The sequence below is a fragment of the Nyctereutes procyonoides genome, unplaced genomic scaffold (assembly GCF_905146905.1).
Source record: "Nyctereutes procyonoides isolate TBG_1078 unplaced genomic scaffold, NYPRO_anot_genome, whole genome shotgun sequence".
In the NCBI taxonomy this organism is placed as follows: Eukaryota; Metazoa; Chordata; class Mammalia; order Carnivora; family Canidae; genus Nyctereutes; species Nyctereutes procyonoides.
The window spans coordinates 51,736,644-51,760,227 of record NW_026575126.1 but is presented as its reverse complement, the minus strand read 5'-3'; the positions used below and the strand labels follow the sequence as shown (position 1 = coordinate 51,760,227).

General features: G+C 45.9%; 1 protein-coding gene across 5 annotated transcripts in view; it reads left to right on the top strand.

Moving 5' to 3' along the window:
- Positions 1–23,584, top strand: part of SYT17 (synaptotagmin 17) — a 104,132-nt gene that overhangs the window by 34,275 nt on the left and 46,273 nt on the right. For all 5 annotated transcript variants that reach the window (XM_055340165.1, XM_055340164.1, XM_055340168.1 and 2 more), the window contains exons 6-7: positions 10,428–10,548; positions 12,114–12,269. In XM_055340165.1, the coding sequence (XP_055196140.1) occupies positions 10,428–10,548; positions 12,114–12,269 (277 nt within the window). The remainder of the gene's footprint in view (positions 1–10,427; positions 10,549–12,113; positions 12,270–23,584) is intronic.

Genomic DNA, 23,584 nt, shown 5'->3' with positions numbered 1-23,584 from the left:
CTTGCCATCAAGCTAGTGCAGCCCTTTTGGCTGGTCTGGCAGTTCTCGTTCAGCAGCAGAAAAATATCTGATGTTTTTGATATATTTTGATCTAGTCTTTGACCCAGTAATCCCACCAGTGGGTTTTATTAAAAGGAATCTAAAGTAATCTAAAAGAAAAGAAGAAAAATGTCAAAATGCCCAATTTTAGGTCATTAAAAATAACCTAAGTACCTAGCAATAGAAAAATGCTTAAAATAAATTACAGTGTGTTTCAGCCTAATGGAATATTCTGTGTGGACATTAAAAATGAAACTTAGGGTGCGCCAGGCGGGCTCAGTCTGTAAAGCATGCCACTCTTGATCTCAGGGTCGTGAGTTCAAACTCCATGTTGGACATAGAACCTAGGTAAGAATGAATGAATGAATGAATAAGTCACTCGTGATATCTAGGTGATAATGTGAGAAATGCACATGTCTATTTATTTAAGTTTGGGAAGTGGTTCAGAATTTGCCTGTGTTGTCGATGCAGTTATACAAATACTGTTTTTGTGTATTGACAAGGACTGGAGAAGAATCCCAAAGGATGACAGGGTGAGGGCAGTGGAGAATAGAAAGCCTTTGATGCACTGTGTAAAAAGTACTGGGATTATCGTTGGATTTTGCTTTTTAAAAAAATCCCTTCCTATTTCAATGTTGTTTGTGCTGTAAATTAAGAGACAAAAGGCTTCTCCCAGCTCATGAGAACAAAGACAGGCAAGCACAGAGCAGCCTTGTTTGGGCCTCGTTAGAAGTTGTGTGCACACATCTGAAACCCTCTACCAGGTGAGTGAGAGCCGGAGTGCCGTTTCGAAGCACCTTTATCAAAGGACGGGTATCGGGAGGAGAGCCAGGCTGTTGTTTTCCTCAGAAAGTGTCTTTTGTCCCAAATGGTTTTCTCTGACTTCCTTTTTATTGATTAGAACTTAGCTGTTTTCAAAGGCTGCAGGGAGAGAGAATTTTTGTCTGGGTAGAGAGCAGAGCAGCATTTGTACAAGCCGGCTGCTGGGGGCTTGCAGGGTTGTTTCTGGATGCATTTGAGTAATTTACAGATGGTCTATTTTGGTTCTCCCAAGCCCACCCCACGTGGTTCAACCAAATTAAGCTCATCAGGCTCTTAAAAAAGGAAACCGGGCCTGTTTGTTTGTGACATTGCGTTAAAAAGGGAAAAGGTAGAAATGGCACCTGTTACCTAGTTTTTTTTCTCCCAACACGGCTTCAGTTCTCTCGAGGTTGGATGAGGCAGGCCACAGACACAGGGGTGACCCCTCTCCGGACCATGCTGTAGTGGCGGCAAGCCTCCATGTAGGGGAGCCTGTTCTCGTGGTCATTAGGATTGCAGTTGCTTCACATGCTGTGAACATAGTGGTGGAAAGATGGATACTGTCCTTGCCTTCGTGGAGAGCTAGCAAACATCACATAAGGACAAAGTGCCTTGAAAGAAATAAAATAGGTGATAAAGACAAGCAATCAAAAGTGAGGTAGGCAGGGGTCTATTTTCAGTTGGGTAGTCTTGGAAAGCATAGCCAAGGAGGTGACGTTTGAGTTGACATTCCCAGGCTGAGGGAATAGCAGATGCAAGCCCCCGCAGCAGGGATGGTCTTGTGTTTCCAAGGAATAGAAAGAAGGCAGATGGGGCTGGTGGACGAGGTCGGAGATGGAGGCTGAGGTCAAATTATTTAGATCCTGGTAAACCAGTGGTTCTCATTAGGGGGGGGGTTGCCCTCAGAGGACATTTGGCAAAGTATAGAGACATTCTTGGCTGTCACAATGGGGGATGGTATGCTACTGGCATCGAGAGGGTAGGGACCAGGGATGCCATTAACTATCCTAGGGCGTGCAGGACTGCACCCATAACACAGAATGATCTAGCTCCAAATAGTGCCAAGGCTGATAAATCTTGTAGATGAGACTAAGGACTTTTTTTTTTTTTTTTTTAGTTTATTTATTTAAGTAATCTCTACACTTAATTTGGGGCTTCAACTCTCAACCGCAAGATCAAGTCACCAAAAAAAAAAAGATCAAGAGTCACATGCTCTTCTGACTGAGCCAGCCAGACACCTCTAGATGAGGATGTTGGATTTCGTTCTAAGAGTGGTGGATGGAGAGTGTTACATAGGGAAGTGAGAGAATGTCCTGGTTCAGTTTTCTTTTATAAACCTAGAGTGTGGGACCAAATTATTCTTGCTCTGACATGCCAACCTTATCTGACTAAATTTGGGCGGGAGAAGGGAGACTTCATAGAGTTGGAGACTCTCCCAGAATAAGCAATCCATTCTTTCTGGGGAGGCTGAGCCCACTTCCTGGGAGGGGTTTTGTATCGGGTGCTCCGGGTGCTCCGGCGTTTCTGCCTGCAGCCAACAAGAAAGACCCGGGAGGAAGCGAGAGGATGGAGTTGTAGCTTGCTCTTTGGCCTCTTTTGGTCAGTGGAAGATCCAAGACAAGCTCAGCTGAGCTAGTGAATGGACTTTCCCTCATATCTGTTGGAGCAAAATTCGAAGTCTTTGGTTGCTATCAACATTTGTTCAGGCTAAAATCATGGATAAGAAAAGAATCTCAGTTGAGATTTCTCAGCCTCAGTGCAACTGATATTTTGGGCCAGATCATTCTGTTGAGCGGGTGGGAGCATTGTGCACTTTGTAGGATTTTTAACAGCATCCCTGGCCTCCACCCACTAGGTGTCATGTCAGCAGCAACCCCCTCCCTGCTTGTGACAACAAAAAAAATGTCTCCAGCCATTCCCAAATGTCCCTGGAGGTGTGGGCAAGGGAAAAATTGCCCCAGGGTGATAAGGGGCCAATACTTAATGAGTGTCCACAAAGATCACCATAAATTCCATGATTGTTTTGAGGGAGGAAGTACAGATTGGAGAGCTACTGAACTAGATGGTCTTACTTTTTCTGTTCCCATAATCTAAGCTCCTTAACCATCTGGCCTCTGGTCAGCTCTTAAATTTAGCATCAGCTGTTTCTAGGGATGAAGGACAAAGAAGATGCCATATTCAGGAATCCTCCAGGGACATGTTTGCCCTCAGATTAGAGCAGTTTTGATGTCTGAGTGGATGTTGTTGTTTAGATGTGTCACACCTTCTGGGACAAAGGCCCTGAGTTTAGTGACAACCTTCCACTTTCTCCTAGGCTGGGTTAAGATATGATCTTGAGATCCTAAGCCTGAAAATTAGGGAAACTCTTGTCATATGTCATTCAGGATGACTATAGTGGCTTAACTTCTCCACAGTGATGACTTCACTGCTACTTCTAAATATCAAATACTAAATTCTTGCCCAAAAATGTATCCTTCTCTCTTTTTAAGATTTTATTTATTTATTCATGAGAGAGACAGAAAAAGAGGCAGAGACATAGGCAGAGGGAGAAGCACTCTTCCTGCAGAGAGCCTGATGTGGAACTCGGATCCCAGGACTCTGGGATCATGCCCTAAGCCGAATTCAAACGCTCAGCCACTGAACCACTCAGGCATGTCTGTCTGTCTGTCTGTCTGTCTCTCTCTTTTAAATATTTTATTTATTTATTTGACAGAGAGAATGCATGCATGAGCACGAGGTGGGAGGAACAGAGGGAGAAGCAGACTCTTGCTGGCAGCTAGCCCATCTCAGGGCTCGATCCCAGGACCCTGAGACCATGACCTGAGCCAAAGGCAGACGCTTAATCAACTGAGCCACCCAGGAGGCCCCTATTTCTCTTTTTAAATTTGAAACGGAGGTTGAGGGCATCCAGAACGCACACCTGTTCTGCCTAAGGGTGAACTAGCATTCTTTTTCCCATTTAAAAAACAAAGGAACTTACAAAAACCAAGACTGCAAATGAGTGAGGGTAATGCTATTTGTAAGGAGGAGCTCACTGTCTTATTTTAGAAATCCAAATTATTAACTGCCTTTGCTTGCTTACTTGGGACTTTATGTTATGAAATCAAGAACCTCAGGACCAGAACAGCAAAGGGTAATGGTACTGCGGTAAAGGTTCTCTCATTCTGTTCCACCTACATAGAGTGTCCTTCCCTAAAATATGTGCAGGACAAAATCCTACATATCTTTTTTTCCCCTAGTTTTATTGAGATATAGTTGACTTATAATATGATGTAGGTTGCAAGTATACAATGTCATAATTTCATACACATATATATTTTGAAGTGATTTACCACGATATGATTAGTTAACACATCCTACTTCTCTTTAAAGACTTAAATGCCTCCTCCGTGAAGCCTTTCCTGACCATGCCCCTCCTGAGAACGGGTTGTGCTTCACTCTGTCATGCACTAGGTCAGGTTTGTGTGGCTCGTTAATACCCAGAGCCCATAATTTGCTTTTTTGGAGACAAAATTCACATCATGTCAATGTAACCATTTTAGAGCATACAGTTAGTTCAGTGGCATTTAGTACATCCTCGATGTTGTGTAAATATCCCCCTCTCTCTCTAGTTCTAGAATATTTTTATCACTCCAAAAGAGACCCCGTGGCCACTAAATAGTCACCTCCCATATCTGCCCCCCACCCCCCAGCCAAGCTCCTACCAGATCCTGACAACCACTGATCTGTTTTCTATCTTTATGGATTGGCCTGTTCTGGATAGCTCAGAAGTAGAATCATAGTGTATATGATTTTGCGTCTGACTTCTTTCTCCTACTATAACGTTAACGAGGTTCAGCTACACATACTGTAGCGTGTACCAGTACATCATTTCTTTCCATAACATTCCATTGTATGGATAGACTCCATCTCGTTCATCCGTTCATCCATCGGTGGCTATCGGCCCATTTCCACCTTCCGGCTGTTGTGAACAGTTACAACTGTGAACATTCACCTACACGTTTTTCTCTTCTCTTGGGAGAACAGAAATATCAAGGAGAGGAATCACTGGGTCCACATGGTAACTCTAGGGTAAACCTTTTGAGGAACAGCCATCAGACCGGGTAGCACAGTGGTGGGGCCATCTTACATCCCCACCATCAGGGCACAGTCTTCAGCCTTCTCCACAAGGCACCTGTTATTTTGTTTGTTGTTGTGTTTTTATAGTTGACCTTATGAGTATGAGACCACTGGGGATTTTATATATATATATCTTCCCTGCTCCCCACCAAAAGACTGAATTGTTGGTGTCATGATGCTTTTGTTACTGGCGACGTGGTAAGAGAGTTAAAGATAAATAAGATTTAAATAAATAAGAGTTTGGGATCCCTGGGTGGCGCAGCGGTTTGGCGCCTGCCTTTGGCCCAGGGCGCGATCTTGGAGACCCGGGATCGAATCCCATGTCGGGCTCCCGGTGCATGGAGCCTGCTTCTCCCTCTGCCTGTGTCTCTGCCTCTCTCTCTCACTGTGTGACTATCATAAATAAATAAAAATTAAAAAATAAATAAATAAATAAGAGTTAAAGCATGGGCTGCACTTGCCACCTGTCCTTTCTTAGAATGTGATCTCCAGGGGCATCTGGGTGGCTCAGTGGTTGAGCATCTGCCTTCAGCCCAGGTCGTGATCCTGGGGTCCTGGGATCAAGGTCTGCATCGGGCTTTCCCCAGGGAGCCTGCTTCTCCCTCTGCCTATGTCTCTTTCTTTGTGTCTCTCGTGGATCAATAAAATCTTTTAAAAAAAGAAAAAAGAATGTGATCTCCCGCTGTCACTTGGCTTCTCTGAGCCTGTATTCTTTCATCTGTAAAATGGGGAGCCTCTAGAGCTCTTGAGGGGAAGAAATGAGATTCAGCCTTAGCATGCCCGAGTCAATCCCCAGCCTAGGGTGATTTTGAGATAAAAGTCTTCCATAATTATTATGATCATGATGTCCTGGTGCCTAGGACTGAGTAACAGTAGAATAAACGTTTGTTGAATAAATCAGCAAACCCTTGCATGTTGCTCGGTTAGCCCTCTTTTTTGTTTCTACCAACTGTCCCCTGAATTCCAGACAGCTGTCTTACAAACTGATCACCCCCAAGGCCAGGCAGAGAGACAGAATGGCTGGGTCGGTGGGATGACCTCTCTTGGAAAAATACTTCCTGAAAACCTTGTTAGGCTTGTGTTGGGGGTGAGGCAGGGCTGGAGAGAACAGCAGCTTGTATCCTTCAAAGGGAAGAAAGAATAAAAGAGCTTTCCCTTTTTTGAGATGAAAAACAATCTTCTTAGAAAGGGGAAGATAGAAGATGACACCAGGCATCGGCCTTGGTGAAGCTTGGTCAATGCCCCCCCTCCCCTGGTGGGGAGGAATAGAGCTTCTCTCTCCACTCTGAACAGGAGCTTGAGGGCTCCCTTAGGCAATGAGAGCCTGGTAGCCAGCCTCACTCCTTTTACCATTTCCTATAAAGCTGGGAGTGGGCATGCTCCCACAGGTCTGCCCCTCTCGGTAGCTTTCTCTAGCTCTCATGGACCTTTCCAGAACCCACCTTTTAGCGCATTCCAGCCATACTGCCTTCACTGTGTTCCTGGATTTCTTCCTCTTCCCACCCCCATGTTCGTGTGTCCGCCTGCCCATCTCACTTCCTTCAGCCCTTCTTCCAACCTCACCTCTGAGTCCTTGCCTGACCACCGTGGCTGACCTGGTGGCCCCCACGTGCGCCTCATCAGTCCCCATTCTGTTACCCTGCCTGGGTTGTCGTGCTTGCTTTTTTAATATTTATTTTATGTTTTTAAATGAAGCATTTCCAACATAAAATAGTAAACACCCAGGTACACATCTCCCAGATCTGACAAGTGCTGATAAATATTCTGTCCTATTTGGTTTACTTTGGATCCTCCCCAATTTAATCAACTTTATCAAGGTGTAATTTGCATACAATAAATATGTACATTTTAAATAGTTGATTTTTGGCAAATGCACCCATGTCATCACCACCATAATCAAGATACAGAGTATTTCCCTCACCCCAGAAGGGCCCTTCATCTCCATATCCTGCTGGATTTTTCTCCCTAGTACTCAGCCTGATCTGAAATCACCTCACTTGTGTCTCCTTTAGTCTGTTTACTCTCTGTCTCCGACCCCCTCACCCAAAGTATATGTTCCATGAAGGCAGGGACTATCTTGCTCCCCACTCCTTACATATCATGGCCCACAGTCAATCTGTCAAGGTCACGATAGTGCATTTGTCCTTGTGCATGCATGGTGACGCACAGTGAGGTACATGGTAAGTTCCTAGAAATGGAAATATTGAGTCAACGGATATGTACTTTTTTTGCTATTGTAAAAGAAACATGTCCCATGTCTCTCAATCTGAGCACTGTTGCCATTTTGGGCTGGATCATCCTTTGTTTGGGGGGCTGAGGAGCTGTCTTGTGCATTGTAGGGTGTTGAACACTCTCCCTGGCCTCTACACACTAGATCCCAGGAGTATCCCTCACCTCAGGAGTGACAATCCGAAATGTCTTTAGGCATCGGTGCTGGTGATGGTGGCAAAACTGTTCTCATTTGAGAACCACTGGTCTATAGGCTAATTTCCTACCATACTGTTTTGTTCCTCAGTTGCAACCCTCTCTCCCTCTCTAAATGAACCACCCATGATGACACTAGATTTGAATCCATATTTCACCAACTCAGCAGACTAAATTACAAGTTATGATCCTTACCTATAAAGCTATGTCATGAGTTGAGCAGCTGGTTACTTGTAAAAGCAGGGAAGGCTTCGCTCTAAGTCCACAGGGATATGAATGGCTTCTCCTTGGCCTGGGAGCCAGCAGAATTCTCAGCATTTCTTGTCTCAGGATATATATGTCTACAGGATCAGGTCCTGAGGACTACATCTTCCAGGCCTTTAAGAACAAGAGGGAGAGGTGCTTGGGTGGCTCAGTCAGTTAAGCATCTGCCTCTGTCTCAGGTCCTGGGATTGAGCCCTGCATTGGGCTTCTTGCTCAGTGGGGAGCCTGCTTCTCCCTCTTCCCACTCATGCACACATGATTGCGCTGTCTCTCTCTCAAATATAAATAAAATCTTAAAAAACAAGGGGGGGGGGACTCCTAGCCACTGTGTACAGGGGCTCTGAAATTCCTTGATTACTCAGGATACTGAGTTGACCATTCTGTCTTGACAAACCTACAAACTCATATGTAAAGCAGTGAAGGATGGGGACCTCATGAAATGGAGGCAGGTCCCATCTAGGGGGACACCGCACTGTGGCCACATGTTGCCAGGTGGGAATGTGGGTCCAGCCTTGCTGGACCTTCTAATTTTTTAAGAAAGGCAGGAAATCCAGATTTTTTTTTTGAAAGTGTGAGGTATCTTGATTCTTGAATTTTATCATAATTATCAATTAGTTATGTTTAAGCTTGATGTAGGCCAAATAAAACACATCTACAGGCTGACAAGTTGCAACCTCTGAGTTAATGTGTAAGATTGTTTCTTGTCTAAGGACTTGTCACTTAGTACAGAAATCTTTTGGTTTGACTAGGAGTCCAATCAACACATGTTTATTGAGTATCTCCCATGTGCCAAGCTATGTTCTAGAGCTGCCACTTGGCATAAATTTGCTGGAATCACTGATAACCAAAAGGGATGGACAGAGATTATGGGTGAGTAGATGGATGGATGGATGGATGGATGGATGGATGGATAGATGGATAATGGATGGATGGTGGAAGGAAGGATCAATGAATGGATGGTGGATGGGTGGTTGGAGAATGAATAGTTGGTGGATGGTTAAATGGATAAAGAGATCAATCATATTCTTAGAGATATATACTAAAATATTGAGAAATAATATGATATCTGGGAATTACTTCAGAATGATATGAGGCATTGAATGAGGGTATAGGTAAATCAAGATTGGCTACGAGACGATAATTGTTGAATCTGAGTAGTGGTGGATATGAGGAGTTTCCTTGTACTTTTCTGCCTTCTTTTGAATGATCAGAAATTTCCCATACTAAAAATATTTGTTTTAATGTCCTTATCTTTTAGAGATACTCTCTGAAGGATATACAGGTAAAGTGACATCATGTCTGGGATATGGTTTAAAATATTCAGCTAAAATTTTTTGCAAGTCAATGTATAGATGTGCTGTGATCTGAATGTTTGTGTCTCCTCCAAAGTTTACACGTTGGAGTCCTAACTTCCAATGTGATGGTGTTGCAAGATAGGGCCTTTGGGAGGTGATTGGGTCATGAAGCTGGAATCCCCATGAATGGGGTTAGTGCCTTACATACGAGGCCCTACAGCACTCTCTAGTCTCTTCCACTAAGCAAGGACACAACGAGAAGTCTGTGACCGCACCTAACCATGCTAGTGCCCTGATCTTGGACTCTCAGCCTCCAGAAGTATGAGAAAGAAATTTCTGTTTATAAGCTACTAGTCTATGGTATTTTATTATATGGACCAAGATAAGTACAGAGTAAGACGCAATGAAACATCCTTTAGCAAAGGAAGTATTCTGATCATGTTACCACTAGGTGGTGGGTCTATGGAGATTCCTTATGCTCGCCCGTGTAACTTGTATATGGTTGCAAGTTTTTACAATAAACATTTTTGAAAAAGTGGGACAGAGAAGTGGAGGCCTCCTCTTTTCTAGGTACTTTTGGAAGTGTGGAAGGCACCATGCTCTGGATGAATTTCCCACCAGTGTGGTAGTGTCGACATCAAGGGATTGCATGTTTTTTAACAAGCAATGTCATGGGCTGAGTGTTGTAGCGGTGAGACTAGAAGCATGGGGTCTACTGTGGACTGCAGGTTGAGAACAGATTTCTCACCCACATACTTGCTCTGTAGGGTATCCTGCTCTCAGTGATCCTGGTGGGAGGCAAAATAGCATCGCGGTCAGATTATCTGGAATCAGCGTCCCCAGGTCTAAATGCCGGTGCTACCACTTTCTGTGTGGTCTTGGATATGTCATTTCATTGTTCTGATCCTCACTTTCTCCTATTAAATAAGAGTAATACTAACATCTTACAGATTCATTATGAAGATTGAACTGGTTATCACGTATAAAGTGCTTAGCTCGGAACTTGACATTTAGCATTTATTATTATTGATACCTTGTTGTTAGTATGTTGTTGCTGCTGTTCAGCATCCTAAGAACAGAAAGAATTTTCTTTTTTTTTTAAGATTTTATTTATTCATTAGAGAGAGAGAGAGCACAAGCAGGGGGAGGGGCAGAGGGAGAGGGAGAACCTGGAGCAGACTCTGCGCTGAATGCAGAGCCTGACGTGGGGCTCGATCTCACAACCCTGAGGTCATGATGACCTGAGCTAAAATCCAGAGTTGGACGCTTAACTGATTGAGCCACTCAGGTGCTACAAGAACTTTCTGGGATAGATGGAATAATTGGGGACAGAGGCTAAAATAAGTCAAAGGAAGAGTCACTCACTGTCAACTGATCCACCCACAGAAGCCCATTTGTGAGCTGCAAGAATCACTTTACTGCATGATAGGTACAAAAAGGAATACAAGAAAAAAGCAACTTTCTGATCATTTCTTTGCTCTGCAGAATGAAGTGGAGCTGGGGGAGCTGCTTCTGTCACTGAATTATCTCCCAAGTGCTGGGAGACTGAATGTGGATGTCATTCGAGCCAAGCAACTTCTTCAGACTGATGTGAGCCAAGGTTCAGGTACAGTGTAACCCCTTCACTCCCCATTTCCTTAACGAGCCATCTATGTTTGTTTGATACAGAGCCTCGATTTTTTTCCCCTGAATTCCGGATACTATTCATAAAACCCTGTGAGGGTAAACAAAGAGCATTTAGAACTAGGATGTTAGATCAAGAGGGAAAATAAACACTCAGATGTCTCTTAAGATGAGGCAGGTAAATGATGCTCTCTCCATAACTCCATTCGAACTGGGGATTTGACCGAGACCTCGTGGGATAACTACTGACCTGGATCCTCTATGCACACACAGCCCCGAGGAAGTCACCTGCCTTTCCAGATGCTCCATCGCAGGTTGGAGATGCCATGCTCCTGGTGGCGGGAGCGGCGGGTACCGACCACGCATTCTGATCTGAGGGGGTATTGGGCAAGCCCTGAGGGTTTTTTGCCAGCTCATTTCAAATGCACCTTGAATCTTTATAAATCAGCTCTGGAAAGACTGTTATATTTAAAGTGTCTGCTTTATAGCAAACCAATTCAAACATGACTTTTCATGAAATGGAACAGATTACATTCCATCTGTATGTAGCTTCTCCCATGACAGCAAAAGATATTATCGTGAAAGTAGCCAGGATCTCTGAGACCTCTTCAGCTCAGTGGAGAAACCACTGTCTCCTCTAAGTACAGTAGCTAAAATAAATTACTTTTGCTATCAAGTGACAGCTGCATTTAGAAGACAACTTACATTCTCAAAAACCACATTATAAAAATAGAGGTTTTGAAGGGGCCAGTGGAGGGAATGATGTTGAGGCTGGAGAGTTTCAGACTTAGCACAACAGGAGAGACAGTTTGATAAAATGATTGAGGGTTCTGGAGTCAAACTGCCTGGAAACTAGTTCTCATTCTACTGCTTACAAATGACATGGCCTTGGGGAAGATACTTAACCTCCATAAGCCTCAATTTCTCCATCTGAAAAATTGAGATAGCAACAGTATCCATCTCACTGGGTTGTCTAAATAAATATTAAGTTGGATAATGTACATGAATCTCTTTGTAAACTGTAAAGGGATCTAAGAATGATAGTCATTAGTCAGCCATCTCCGTACTCCTGTGTGTGGAGCTGTGGGCTCACTGACATGATAATGGGTTTCTAGGGACAAAAAACCAGGGCAGGCTCTGGGTCTCGCTCTTCTTCCACTAGTCTGATCTTAAGCAGACCATTTCCTATCTTGAGTCTTTAATTTCTTCATCTGTACAATGAATACAATGCCTGACATGTGGGAAGAGCTCAATAAATTTTGGATGGATGGCTGAAGGAGGAGAGAAAGAGATGAACCAGACAAGCAGCTGGATGGGAAAAAAGAAAGGGTGGATAGTGGATGGATGGGAGAATGGATGAATGAAAGGAGGGTTGGATACCTGGACTGGGGGATGGAAAGACAGACGGACTGATGAGATAAAAGAGATGAAAGGATGGGTCGGTAGTTGGATTTTCAGATGGATGGATGGATGGATGGATGGATGGATGGATGAATGGATTGAGTTTCATGAGCTCCAACATTCTATTATGCTGTGTCCGATTCTCAGACCCCTTTGTGAAAATCCAGCTGGTACATGGACTCAAGCTTGTGAAAACAAAGAAGACATCCTTCTTAAGAGGCACAATTGATCCTTTTTACAATGAATCCTTCAGCTTCAAAGTTCCCCAAGAAGAACTTGAAAATGCCAGCTTAGTGTTTACAGGTAGGCAGTGGTTCAGACCCTGATGAACTCCAGGTGAGACATCTTCCACTTCTTGTCCTAGAGATAGAAGGGGTTTAGACAGGGTAATATCTGGTATTCAGCTACCTGGGTTTGAATCCATTTACCACTTGTGACCTTGGGTGAGATTCATAGAACCATAAAGCATATTTACTACAAATGTAAACTTTGGAGCCAGATTCCTTGACACTTCCACATAATTGCTGAAGCCTTGGACATGTTACTTGACCCCTCTGAGCCTCAGTTTCTTCATCTGTAAAATGTGGGCAATCCTAGTACCTGCTTCAGAGGTTTGTGAGATTAAGTGACTTACAACTTTGAAATAATAATAAGTGCTCACTCTGTTACTTTTGATGATGTGGTGATTCAAGGAGCTTATAGTTCAACAGGGAAATGTGAGAAATATATCACCTAACTTGGAGAGGAGGATTTTGAAAGCTTCCCAGAGAACATAATTTTTAAGTAGAGGCTTCATGTGCCACTCTGGTTGAATGTAATCTGCTGTTTTCAATGCGTATTAGTTATCTATTACTGCATAATAAACTGAGTGACTTAGAAACATTTATTAAACTCATAGTTTCTGTGGGTCAAGAACCCAGACGTAGGTTTGCTGCGTGCTGCTTTTTTTTTTTTTTAATTTTTATTTATTTATGATAGTCACAGAGAGAGAGAGAGGCAGAGACACAGGCAGAGGGAGAAGCAGGCTCCATGCACCGGAAGCCCGATGTGGGATTCGATCCCGGGTCTCCAGGATCACGCCCTGGGCCAAAGGCAGGCGCCAAACCGCTGCGCCACCCAGGGATCCCCTGCTGCGTGCTTCTGACTGAGGTTCTCTGACAAGGCTGCAGTCAGGGTATTGGCTGGGGCTGCAGTCTCATCTCAAGGCTCATCTGGGGGGGAGGATCTGTTCTCAAGCTTACTCACATTGATAGTGGTTGGCAGGATTCAGTTCCTCACAGTGGAGATGCATTGGATTGGAGGCTTCCTTTCCTTCCTGGATGTTGGCCAGTGACCTTCCTCCGTTTCTCACTATGTGGACTTCTCCGTAGGGCAACTCCCAATGTGGCGGATGGTTTCCATCAGAGTGGGCAAGTGAGGGAGCAAGAGAGAGTGAGCAAGATGGAAGCCAGAGTCTTATCATAACCTAATCTTAGAAATGACATCCTCTCACTTTTGCCATATTCTATTCATTAGAAACAACCCGCTAGGTTCATCACAATCCAGGGGAGGGGGTTACAGAGTGGCATAAATCCTGAGAGTTAGTGATCATTGGGAGCCATTTTAGAAGCTGGCTCCCACAACATCGAGTTAATGGAAGTAATGGTTATTATTTCCTGTGTCCTGATCACAGCAGGGGCTTCACATACTTTATTGCTAATATTCATCATAATTCACGCTGTCCAATCAGCATAATCCTCATCATCTTATAGGGCTGGAGGCTGAGGCCTCAAACCCAAGTAATCCACATGGTCTCAGACTGGTACAGTCAAGATTCCAGCTCTGTTCTTACTAGCTCTGAAGACCAAGGGGTCTGCATTTCCCCAAACATCCAGGTAGTGCTGGCATTGGGGACCTGACATCACACTGAGGAGTCGTGCTCCAGAGTAATTAGTAAAGCCTAATCTGTTTAGATCTAGTCTAAAATCCTTATCAGCAGGTCCCCCAAGAAAGAAGCCTATGGCTTAAAAAACCCTTGTATGCAAGGCTTCCTCTGCACAGGCTTAACTGCTTCTCATCACTAAGATTGCAAATGCTCTGTGCTCCAAGACTCCTTTGAAGCAGGTTGGTTCTGGGTTTTCTTAGGGCCTGTGACCCAGAGAGTCTGCATCCAATCAGGAGCTGCCTGCCCTAAGCAGGTATGACAGTCCTATCTGCAGCCGGTGATGGCTGCTGTCCACAGGTCCCACTGTCCCCAAGGTTTCGGGTCAAGCAGAAGACAATGATTGCACTGAATCTTTAAATGGTAGGGAGCAGGCAGTGGGGACTAAATTGAACCAAGGTAAGATCCAAGCATGGAATATTGATTTCCAAGTCCCTACTGAGAATAAGTGACTGAGTGTTGCACATTTAGATTGGGAGGGGACCCCAGGGGGCATTGAGTGCCCAGAAGGGAAGCCCTGACACTTTTATATTTTACTGAAGATTTTATGACAAAAGTATTACATGCTTGTCACAGTGAATGGCACAACCAAAAGGTTTGTTTGGATGGAGAATCAGAAGAGTAGAGGGGTCAAATGTGGGGGCTGTAGGGCCAGGGCCTTGGGTCTGGGCTCTGTAGCCTTGAGCAAGATCTGTATGCTTAGATTTTCTCATCTGTAAAATGGTTATAACCACACAAGGACGTCTTGAAGAATTGTTACTTGGATAAGATGAAAAGAAGACAATCTGTGTTGGGCACTGTGCCTAGTATACAGCAAGCACTTAGTAACTGTGAACTATTATTAAAAGGCAGTGTTAGTCTCTTCTTCATCCCCCTTCCATTCCCTTCTCCCTGAAATCACCACCTCAATGTCTTGGTATGCATCATTTCACACTTTTTTTTTTCAAGATTTTATTTATTTATTCATGAGAGTCATACAGAAAGAGGCAGAGACACAGGCAGAGGGAGAAGCAGACTCCCCATGAGGAGCCTGATGCAGGACTCGATCCCAGGACCCCGGGATCACGACCTGAGCCAAAGGTAGACGCTCACCCGCTGAGCGTCTGATTTCACACTTCTTTACTCATTTCACACACACTGCTGATTTCACACTTCTTTCCTCATTCCCACAAATGTCATCCACATACAGAAGATTCAGCTCTTTTAAGAAGTTATTCATTAATTCAGGAAGTGGGTATGAAGCACTTTCTGTTTCCAGGTGTTCAGAATATAGCAGTGAACAAATCAGACCTCCAGTTTGGGGAGCTTTTCAGACCATTCTGTGGACCCCACTCTCAAACTTACTTTTGTTTCATTAACAAATGAATGTGTCCAGTCCCTCCAGGGTGATGCAGATGTGAATGGACCTAGCTCTTTAATAGTTGTGCTATATACCATCCCCTGGTGATGTGATCCCGTGATAAAGGCAGAGGTTACACATGGTGGGGGTAGGGGAAGGTGCGGGGAGGTAAGGGGTATGTGATGGAGCTTAAGATAATGTGATAAGAACTCTGGAGCACCTTCCGAGAGAAATACCCTAAACAAAAAGAAGTTTTGCCTTCCATTGAGAGGTTGTTTAGAACCCCTTGAATCCCATATGTGAACCCCATCAGGCCAAAGCCTCAAACTGGGGCAGTATCCCTGCCCCCCATACATCTCTCATTCAACCCATTACGTTTCAGGTAGCAGTCTTCACCAGGCAAGGCCCCTGCTCTCCATTTGTGGAACGCAAGCTTCTCTTGTTTATTTTATTATTTTTTTTAATAAATTAATTTTTATTGGTGTTCAGTTTACCAACATACAGAATAACACCCAGTGCTCATCCCGTCAAGTGTCCCCCTCAGTGCCCATCACCCATTCACCCCCACCCCCCGCCCGCTTCTCTTGTTTAAATGTTGGGGTTTTGTGCCCCTAGCTCAGGGGTGCCTCTTGTCAGGTTAAAGCCCATTGAAAATATACATTTTGTTTATTTATTTGGGAGAAAGAAGATAAGCGGGAAGCGGTGGAAGGAGAGGGAGAAGCAGATTCCCTGCTGAGCAGGGAGCTCCATATGGGGCTTGATCCAGGGACACCAGGATCAGGACCTGAGCCCAAGGCAGACGCTGAACTAATTGAGCCACCCAGGCGCCCCCGTGTATATGTATTTTTAAAGCACCCTAGATATTTCTAGTGCTCAGTCAGGGTTCAGAACCATAGCTATGAGTGGAAATCCCAGCTGGGATGACATTTTACATGAACGGCCCTGCCTGCAGTTACAAAAGAAGTGCGGTTTGAGCTGGTATCTCTCTAGGCAAAGCTGCAATGGTGCTGAATTAGAATCCATGATGTTCTAACTTGCTTTATTTATCAGCTAGGGGAAAGAGCTGTCGCCTCCAGGCTAAGGATCTGAAACCTAGCCTATTAGCTTGTTTCCAAACACTTCATAACAGAAGTAAGGTTGAGCTGCACTTGGAGCGTTTGCCGAGAATCCTGGGAAAAGCCTGTAATTAGCTGGCGGGCTGGGCTTTCTGAGCAGTTCTGTTCCTGTGTGGGATGAGGGTTCTTCTGCAATTTTCAATCAGGTGATTTTCTGCAGCTGAAGTTTAAAAAAAAGAGGGAAAATTACTTCTCAACTTGTGAGAGTGACATGCGGCCCAGAGGCCTTCCAGAAAAGTAATGTGGAATTGGCCACTGAGGTTAGTGGGCTATTATTAGAAGTGGGGGAAGAAAAGAAAGAAAGAAAAAAAGAAAGGAAGAAATACAGCTTGATGATGGCTTTTCAAAAAAATTAAAGAATCACCATGTGATCCAGCAATTTCCCTTCTGGGTATATCCCCAGTGGAATGGAAAGTGGGACTCAAACAGACATCCGTGCACCCGTGCTTGTAAGCGGCACTACTCCCAGTAGCAAAAAGGTGGAAGTAGCCCAGCGTCCATTGATAGAAGGATAAATGGATAAAGAAAATGTGACCTATTCATTCAGTGCACTGTTACACAGCCTTCAGGAGAGGGAAATGGTCACATGCTACCACATGGATGAACCTTGAAGATATTCTCTGAGGTGACATAAACCAGATATAAAAGGTCAAATACTGTGGAATTCCATTTATTTATTTAAAAATTTTTTTTAATATTTTATTTATTCATTTGAGAGAGAGTGAGTACAAGCGAGTGGGGAAGAGCAGCAGAGAGGACAGGGAGAAAGAATCAGAAGTGCATTCTGCATTGGGTGGGGAGCCTGATGCGGGGCTTGATCCCATGACCCTGAGATCACGCCAGGGCTGAAACCAAGAGTCGGCCGCTCAACTGACTGTGCCCCCCAGGTATTCCTAGAACTCTGTCTATATGGGGTATCTCGCGTAGACAGATTGATGGAGACAGAACAGAGGCAGCCTCTGATGGCAGGGGCGGGAGCAGGTAAGGGTCAGCTCCCTGGGGCGGGAGCTGACCAAACATCAGTCTCCATGGATTGAATTTTTTTTTTCAAGCACCTACTATGTGCTGTGTATTCAGTAGAGACCCAGACATTCATGACCCGTGTTCTCATGGCATTTACATCTAGCAGGGGGACAGCTGGACATTAGACTAAATGCCACACCAATCACGATGCAACTGTGAATTGGTCTGAGGATTATGAAGGAGCAAAGCGAGGTACGTTGCAAGTGCCCGACCCTGTCTGGAAAGTGAGAAGGTGATACATGAGCTGGGCGCAGAGGCCTGGAGGGAGTGAGGAGAGACCGGGCAGGCCTCCAGCCCAGAAGGGAAGCTAAGGTCGAGGAGAGAAATTGAGGCCAACCCCCTACTTCACCCTGCGAGCTAACGGGCTAACAGGGGTCAGCATGGAGGACCCATGCTCAGCCATCCCTCTGTCCTGTTAGAATTTCTCAAGGCAGCTGCTGCAGGAATTGCCCTGGGCACGGGCTCAGTGATAACCAGCCTCTGGCAGCCTCCCAGCACCCAAGAAGAGAAACCAGGGCAATGACCAGTGACTGACATCCCTAGCTTTTTGCCAACCCTTAATGCGTCTAGCTAGGGCTAGAGAGCGTGGCACCTTCATCCTTAACATCTCCCAGGGATTTGTTAAAATGCAGGTTCTGATTCAGTTGGTCTGGTTTGCGGCATAGGATTGTCTTTCTGATGGCACCCCAGTGAGGCCAGTGCTGTGGGTCTACAGACCACGCTTTGGGGAGCAGATACACAGAAGCCCCTGGACATGCGTCTGGGGGAGTGATAGTGCATGCACATCAGAAGGAATTAGACTTGAGCAGTGATCCTAACCCCTGCATATCAATTAGACTTCTAACCCCATCAGTCATTGGTGTGATGTTGGGACTTAAAAAAATCCCGATTCCCAGGCCCCAGGCCAGAGCAGCTGAATCAGCCAGGGCATCTGCATTTGGGGACAGGGGTGTGTTTTTCACAGCTCTCCAGTTGGCTCTCTCGCACAGCCTGGGTTGGCAGCATTTGCCCACACTGTTCTGCCTCCCTCCCCACCCCGATGTCTGCTTGGAGGCCTCCCAGGCCTCTCTGTTGAGAGTGAGTTCCAAGGCACCTGGTCTGCTTCCATAATTGCTTGGCTTTCTGCAACTACAGCATCAAATTGGTTAATTGAATCTGCTGGTGAGATGAAGTGGGTGGGGAGGCGTGGCACAGGAGGAGAGGGGAGGATGGAGCAGCGCTGCCACCCACTCGCCTGGGGAGGCCTCAGGGCCGAATGGGCACCAGAGGACACGCTGTGAAAGCGTTGGGGTTCGGGAAGCAGGACAGTGGAGACGCTGAGGGTTTCCAGCAGAGGAGAGATGAGGAAGCCAGTTTGAGAGGGGCATAGCCATTCTGCAAGAGCCAGAAAGTCCCTTGAGATGGATGGAGAGATGCTGTGGGTTTGCACTGTTCCCCAGCATCTGGCCTCACGTCCTCCCTGTAGCCTGCCCACAGCCTCTGTCTTCTCTCCCGCCCGACTTATGGGGGCCCCAGGCCCAGCTCTGCCTGCTAGAGAAACGGTTGCATGGCCACTCAGAGTATGGGTTGGAGCGAGATACAGTTTTTGGTTCACATGTCACCTTTACTGCTCAGCAAGCGTGTGACCGTGAGCAAACAACTTCTCTTTCCTGTAGCTCAATTTCCTCCTCTTCCAACCTTCCAACCTCAGGACATAATATAAAGAGCTTTAGACAGCGCCTTGTACATAGTTAGTGCTCAGTAAATACCAAATATGATGATGATGGTGATGATGTTGTTGATGGACCTTGCCACAGAAGAGCAGACCCTGGAATTATTCACACTTGAGTTTGAATCTTGGCCCTACTGTTAGCCAGCTGTGTGACTCCAAGCAGATGGCTCCACTTCTCTGGGTCCTGGACTTTGTCTTGTCTGAAATGCAGCAAATCATTCCTATTATGAGCATTAAAGGCAAATCAACACGTGGACCTGTCCATCCTAGAGCTAGCCACTCGGAAAATCATGCCTGTTGTTTTTAAGAGTTATACTGGCACTTTTGAGGTGACGAACTCGGCCTAGCTGCCTCTGGTCGCCTCCTGACCATGGCCCTCACCTAATCATCATCACCCCAAAGCTGCCAGCTGGTGCAGTGTCCAGGAGCAGGGATTGACACTAAAGCTGTGCCAGCTCAGCCACAGAACCAGACCGGTTTGCGTTCCCCACAGTGCCCTGGGGTTGGCGGTGCGTGGGAGGAGCTGGCAACAGGTGCTTGGCTCCAGATCCAGACTCGGTCACAGGAAGTAGGTGGCAGAGGGAGGAGATGAACGCCTCCACTTTCTAGGCAGAAGGTAATCAGAAAGTGGGCCCCTGGGAGCCAGAGCATAAGGAATATTGCAAAGAGAGAGAGCAGCACCCAGAAGGAAGCCCATCAACTTATATGTGAACTGGGCTCACCCCTGAGCTACACACAAGTGGGTATGACCCTAACCAGTATACAAGAGACTTTGAGAACTGAACTGTGGTGTAGACTACTGCCCAGGTCTGTAGCGGGCTCCCGAAGACACAAATGAGGGACAGATATGAAGAGCACTGCAGAGACTTTAGAGATAAACTGACTTTGGCATAACAACACACGGAAGGCAACTCAGAACATGTGGTCTGAACCGAACCTGGTCAGTTGCTCAGCACAGCTAAAAAAAAAATCAATATATTTAGTAGGATTCAAACAAGACCTAGAGTCTCATGACATAATATTCAAAACGTCCTGGATACAATCCAGAATAACCTGATTCACAAAGAACCAGCAAAGCCTGGCAAATTCTCAGAGGAAATATAATCAGCAGACACCAACCACAGGACACAAAGACTTTAAAGCAGTTGCTATGAACCATGCTCCAAGAAGGAAGGGTGAGTCCTCTTGAAAAGAATGGTAAGACAGAGAATATTGCAGATTAGTAGAGAAACAGAAGATAGAAGATAGAACCAGGTGAAAAACTTCGAACAGAAAAGTACAGTAACAAATCAAATGGACTGGATGGACTCTAGCAGAACGTAGATGATCGAGGAAAGAGTTAGTGAACGAACCCATAGATGAAGAGCACTTATGTACTGCAAACGACAGAATAAAAAGATTGGGGAAAAGGAGAACAGAAGGGGGAAAAAGAGAACAATGGAGCCTAATATTGATGCTCCATGAATCCCAAAGAGAGGAGAGAAGAGAAGCAGTAGATAGCATTAGGATGGCAGTGGGGGAGGATCCCTGGGTGGCTCAGTGGTTTAGTGCCTGCCTTTGGCCCAGGGCGTGATCCTGGAGTCCCTGGATCGAGTCCCACGTCGGGCTCCCGGCATGGAGCCTGCTTCTCCCTCCTCCTGTGTCTCTACCTCTCTCTCTCTCTCTCTCTCTCTCTATGTCTATCATAAATAAAAATCTTTAAAAAAAAAAAAAAGGATGGCAGTGGGTGACTTCCCTCCAGGGGTCCCATGAGTTCCTTACCAGGTTCCCCAAACACCGGCTCAGCTGAACCATGACTGTCCTCCCCTTTGTGGAAAGGGTTAACCCGTCTCGAGGAGGTGGTATCGCACTGTGGGTCAAGTTAGCCAGACCTAGCTTCAGACTCTGACTGTGGGCTCGTGGCTTTGCCTCTGTGAGCCCCAGTTTCCTTGACTGAACTGTGGGGACATTGCACTTACATTTATCTGAACCCCCTGTGTGTTCGTTAATTGCATTTAATCTTTCACTTAACATATAAGGTGTGATCTGCTCTATGGCCATTTTTCATGGGGAGAAATGCTAGGGAGACCGAAGTTCAAAGAAGGGAATGGCAGTGAGTGGAGCCAGTTGCAAAGTCTGAGGGACTGGTCCCCACAGTGCTGCCCACACTTTGGACCAGCTGGCGAGAAATTCACGGTCCCTGTGACCTTGCAGGTTCAGTAATTCACGAGAATCACTCACAGGATTCAGGAAGGTGCTACTTATATAAGCACAGTTTTGTGATGGCAAAACACATTTTATTTTACAAAATAAAATCAGCCCAAGGATGAGACACATGGGGCAGAGTCCAGAAGAGGTCCAGATGCAAGGCTTCTAGTCATTTTGTACCCATGGAGTCATGGACAGTGTTGCCTCTTCCCGGTCACTAAGTGTGCAGTATGCACAGAGTATTGCCAATGAGGGGAGCTTACTGTTGTTTGGCGTCCAGAGCTTTTACTGGGGCTCGATCCTGTACTCTCTAGTAGGTAACTCCAGTCTCCAGTGTCTCCTGGAGGTCCAGCTAATACCTCCTTGCAGAGAGAGAGCAGCACCCAGAAGGAAGCCCGTCAACTTATATGTGAACTGGGCTCAAGCTAAGGAACCCCAAAGCTCTCACCGTAAGTCACACCATCTATGGCCAGAGCTCTTAGGCAAGCAGAGACACCTGCAGGACAGTCCAGAAGCCTAGAGATGACCTCCCAGGAGCCAAGAGCGTAGACCAAGATCTCTCTTTGGAGAAGAGGAATTCTTCACTACACAGGAAGTAACTGGTCACTTGTGCCAAGTCCTCCAGCTGGTGAGCAGCCAGGCCAGGCTTCCAACCCAAGTTGTTTGGTTCCGGAGTCTCCCTCACTCTTAGCCACTACACTTCAATGAGCATATGAATCTCCTGGGGATCTTGTTAAAGTGTGGATTATTCTGAGTCAGTAAGTCTGAGAGAGACCCAGGCATCTGTATTTCCAGTAAGTTCTGGTAACACTGATGCTGGTCTGAAGACCATACTTTGAATAACAAGAAGACACTTCATCTGTTCTCCCATGTTACCCCTGTATGTCCAGAGCACAGAAGGCAGAGTGAGTTTGGAACAGCAGCAGGGCAGGCCCAGTAAAACCTGCAGGATTAGAAGCTCATGTTTGTTTGTTTGTTTGTTTTTGTTTTTGTTTTTGTTTTAATTTTTTAATTTTTTTTTTTTTTTTTTTTTTTATGATAGTCACACAGAGAGAGAGCAAGGCAGAGACACAGGCAGAGGTAGAAGCAGGCTCCATGCACCAGGAGCCCGACATGGGATTTGATCCCGGGTCTCCAGGATCACGCCCTGGGCCAAAGGCAGGCACTAAACCACACCCTGGGCCAAAGGCAGGCACTAAACCGCTGCGCCACCCAGGGATCCCTGTTTGTTTGTTTGTTTGTTTGTTTGTTTGTTTGAGTGTATTGAGAAGCCTTTGGAGGATTTTGACCAGGGAAGTGCTATGGTGATGTTTTAAAGTATTACTCTAGGGGCACCTGGGTGGCTCAGTGGTTGAGCGTCTGCCTTCGGCCCAGGGCATGATCCCAGAGTCCTGGGATCGAGTCCCACATAGGGCTCCTGCATGGAGCCTGCTTCGCCTCCCTCTGCCTATGTCTCTGCCTCTCTCTCTGTGTCTCTTGTGAATTAAAAAAAAAAAAATCTTAAAAAAAAAATAAAGTATCACTCCATCTGTTGAATGGAGAATAGGATCATCAGAAGACAAGAGGGCGAGCCAGGAGACCATCTGGGAGGCTACAGTGCTGGTCTGCAGGAAAGGAGATGGTGACTTGGACCAGGGAGGTGGTGGAAGGGTTTCAAAGAAGTAAACTCAGTGGGATGTAATGTAAGAGGCAGAGTCAACAGAAAGTGCTCATGGATTAGATGTAAAGGACAATTGTCTATCTTGGCAAGCAGCCTAACTCTCCTGAATGAAGATTTCCTTGCCTGTAGGTTTCAGGCCCCCAACTCTTAGGATGTTGTGGGGATAAAAGGAAATGGTGTATGAAATGTGCTTAGCCCAGCGCTCAGCCCTTAGTGAGAGCTCAGTGGATTGAGGCATTGAGCCCCAGTGTGGGCAGAGGTGGTGCTCCAGCCAAGCAGTCAGGAGATGGAAGCAGACACCTGCCACTCTGGGGCTCTCCTGGCAGAGCACAGAGGCCGCGATGGCACCCCCAACCTCTCCTTTCCTCCACAGAGCTCCTTGAGGCTGCCAAAGTCCATTCACCCAGGCGGGAAAACTTGGCTGGGTCTTAAACATCCATTTTGGGTTCCGGTGGCAGCCTTTAAAGACCAAGCCAGCTGCCAGGGCTCCTGGGGAGTTTTACTCCATTTGCATGGCTGTCTCATGATTTGGTGCCTTTGGATGGAGCCTCATTCCAGGCAAATCCCCACAGGGGAAACCATCAGGGGGCCAGGAATTTATCCAACCAAAGTGTCCCTGCAGAGCCCCTGGCTAGGAGTGGGAAAGGGGAGCTGGTGAAGGC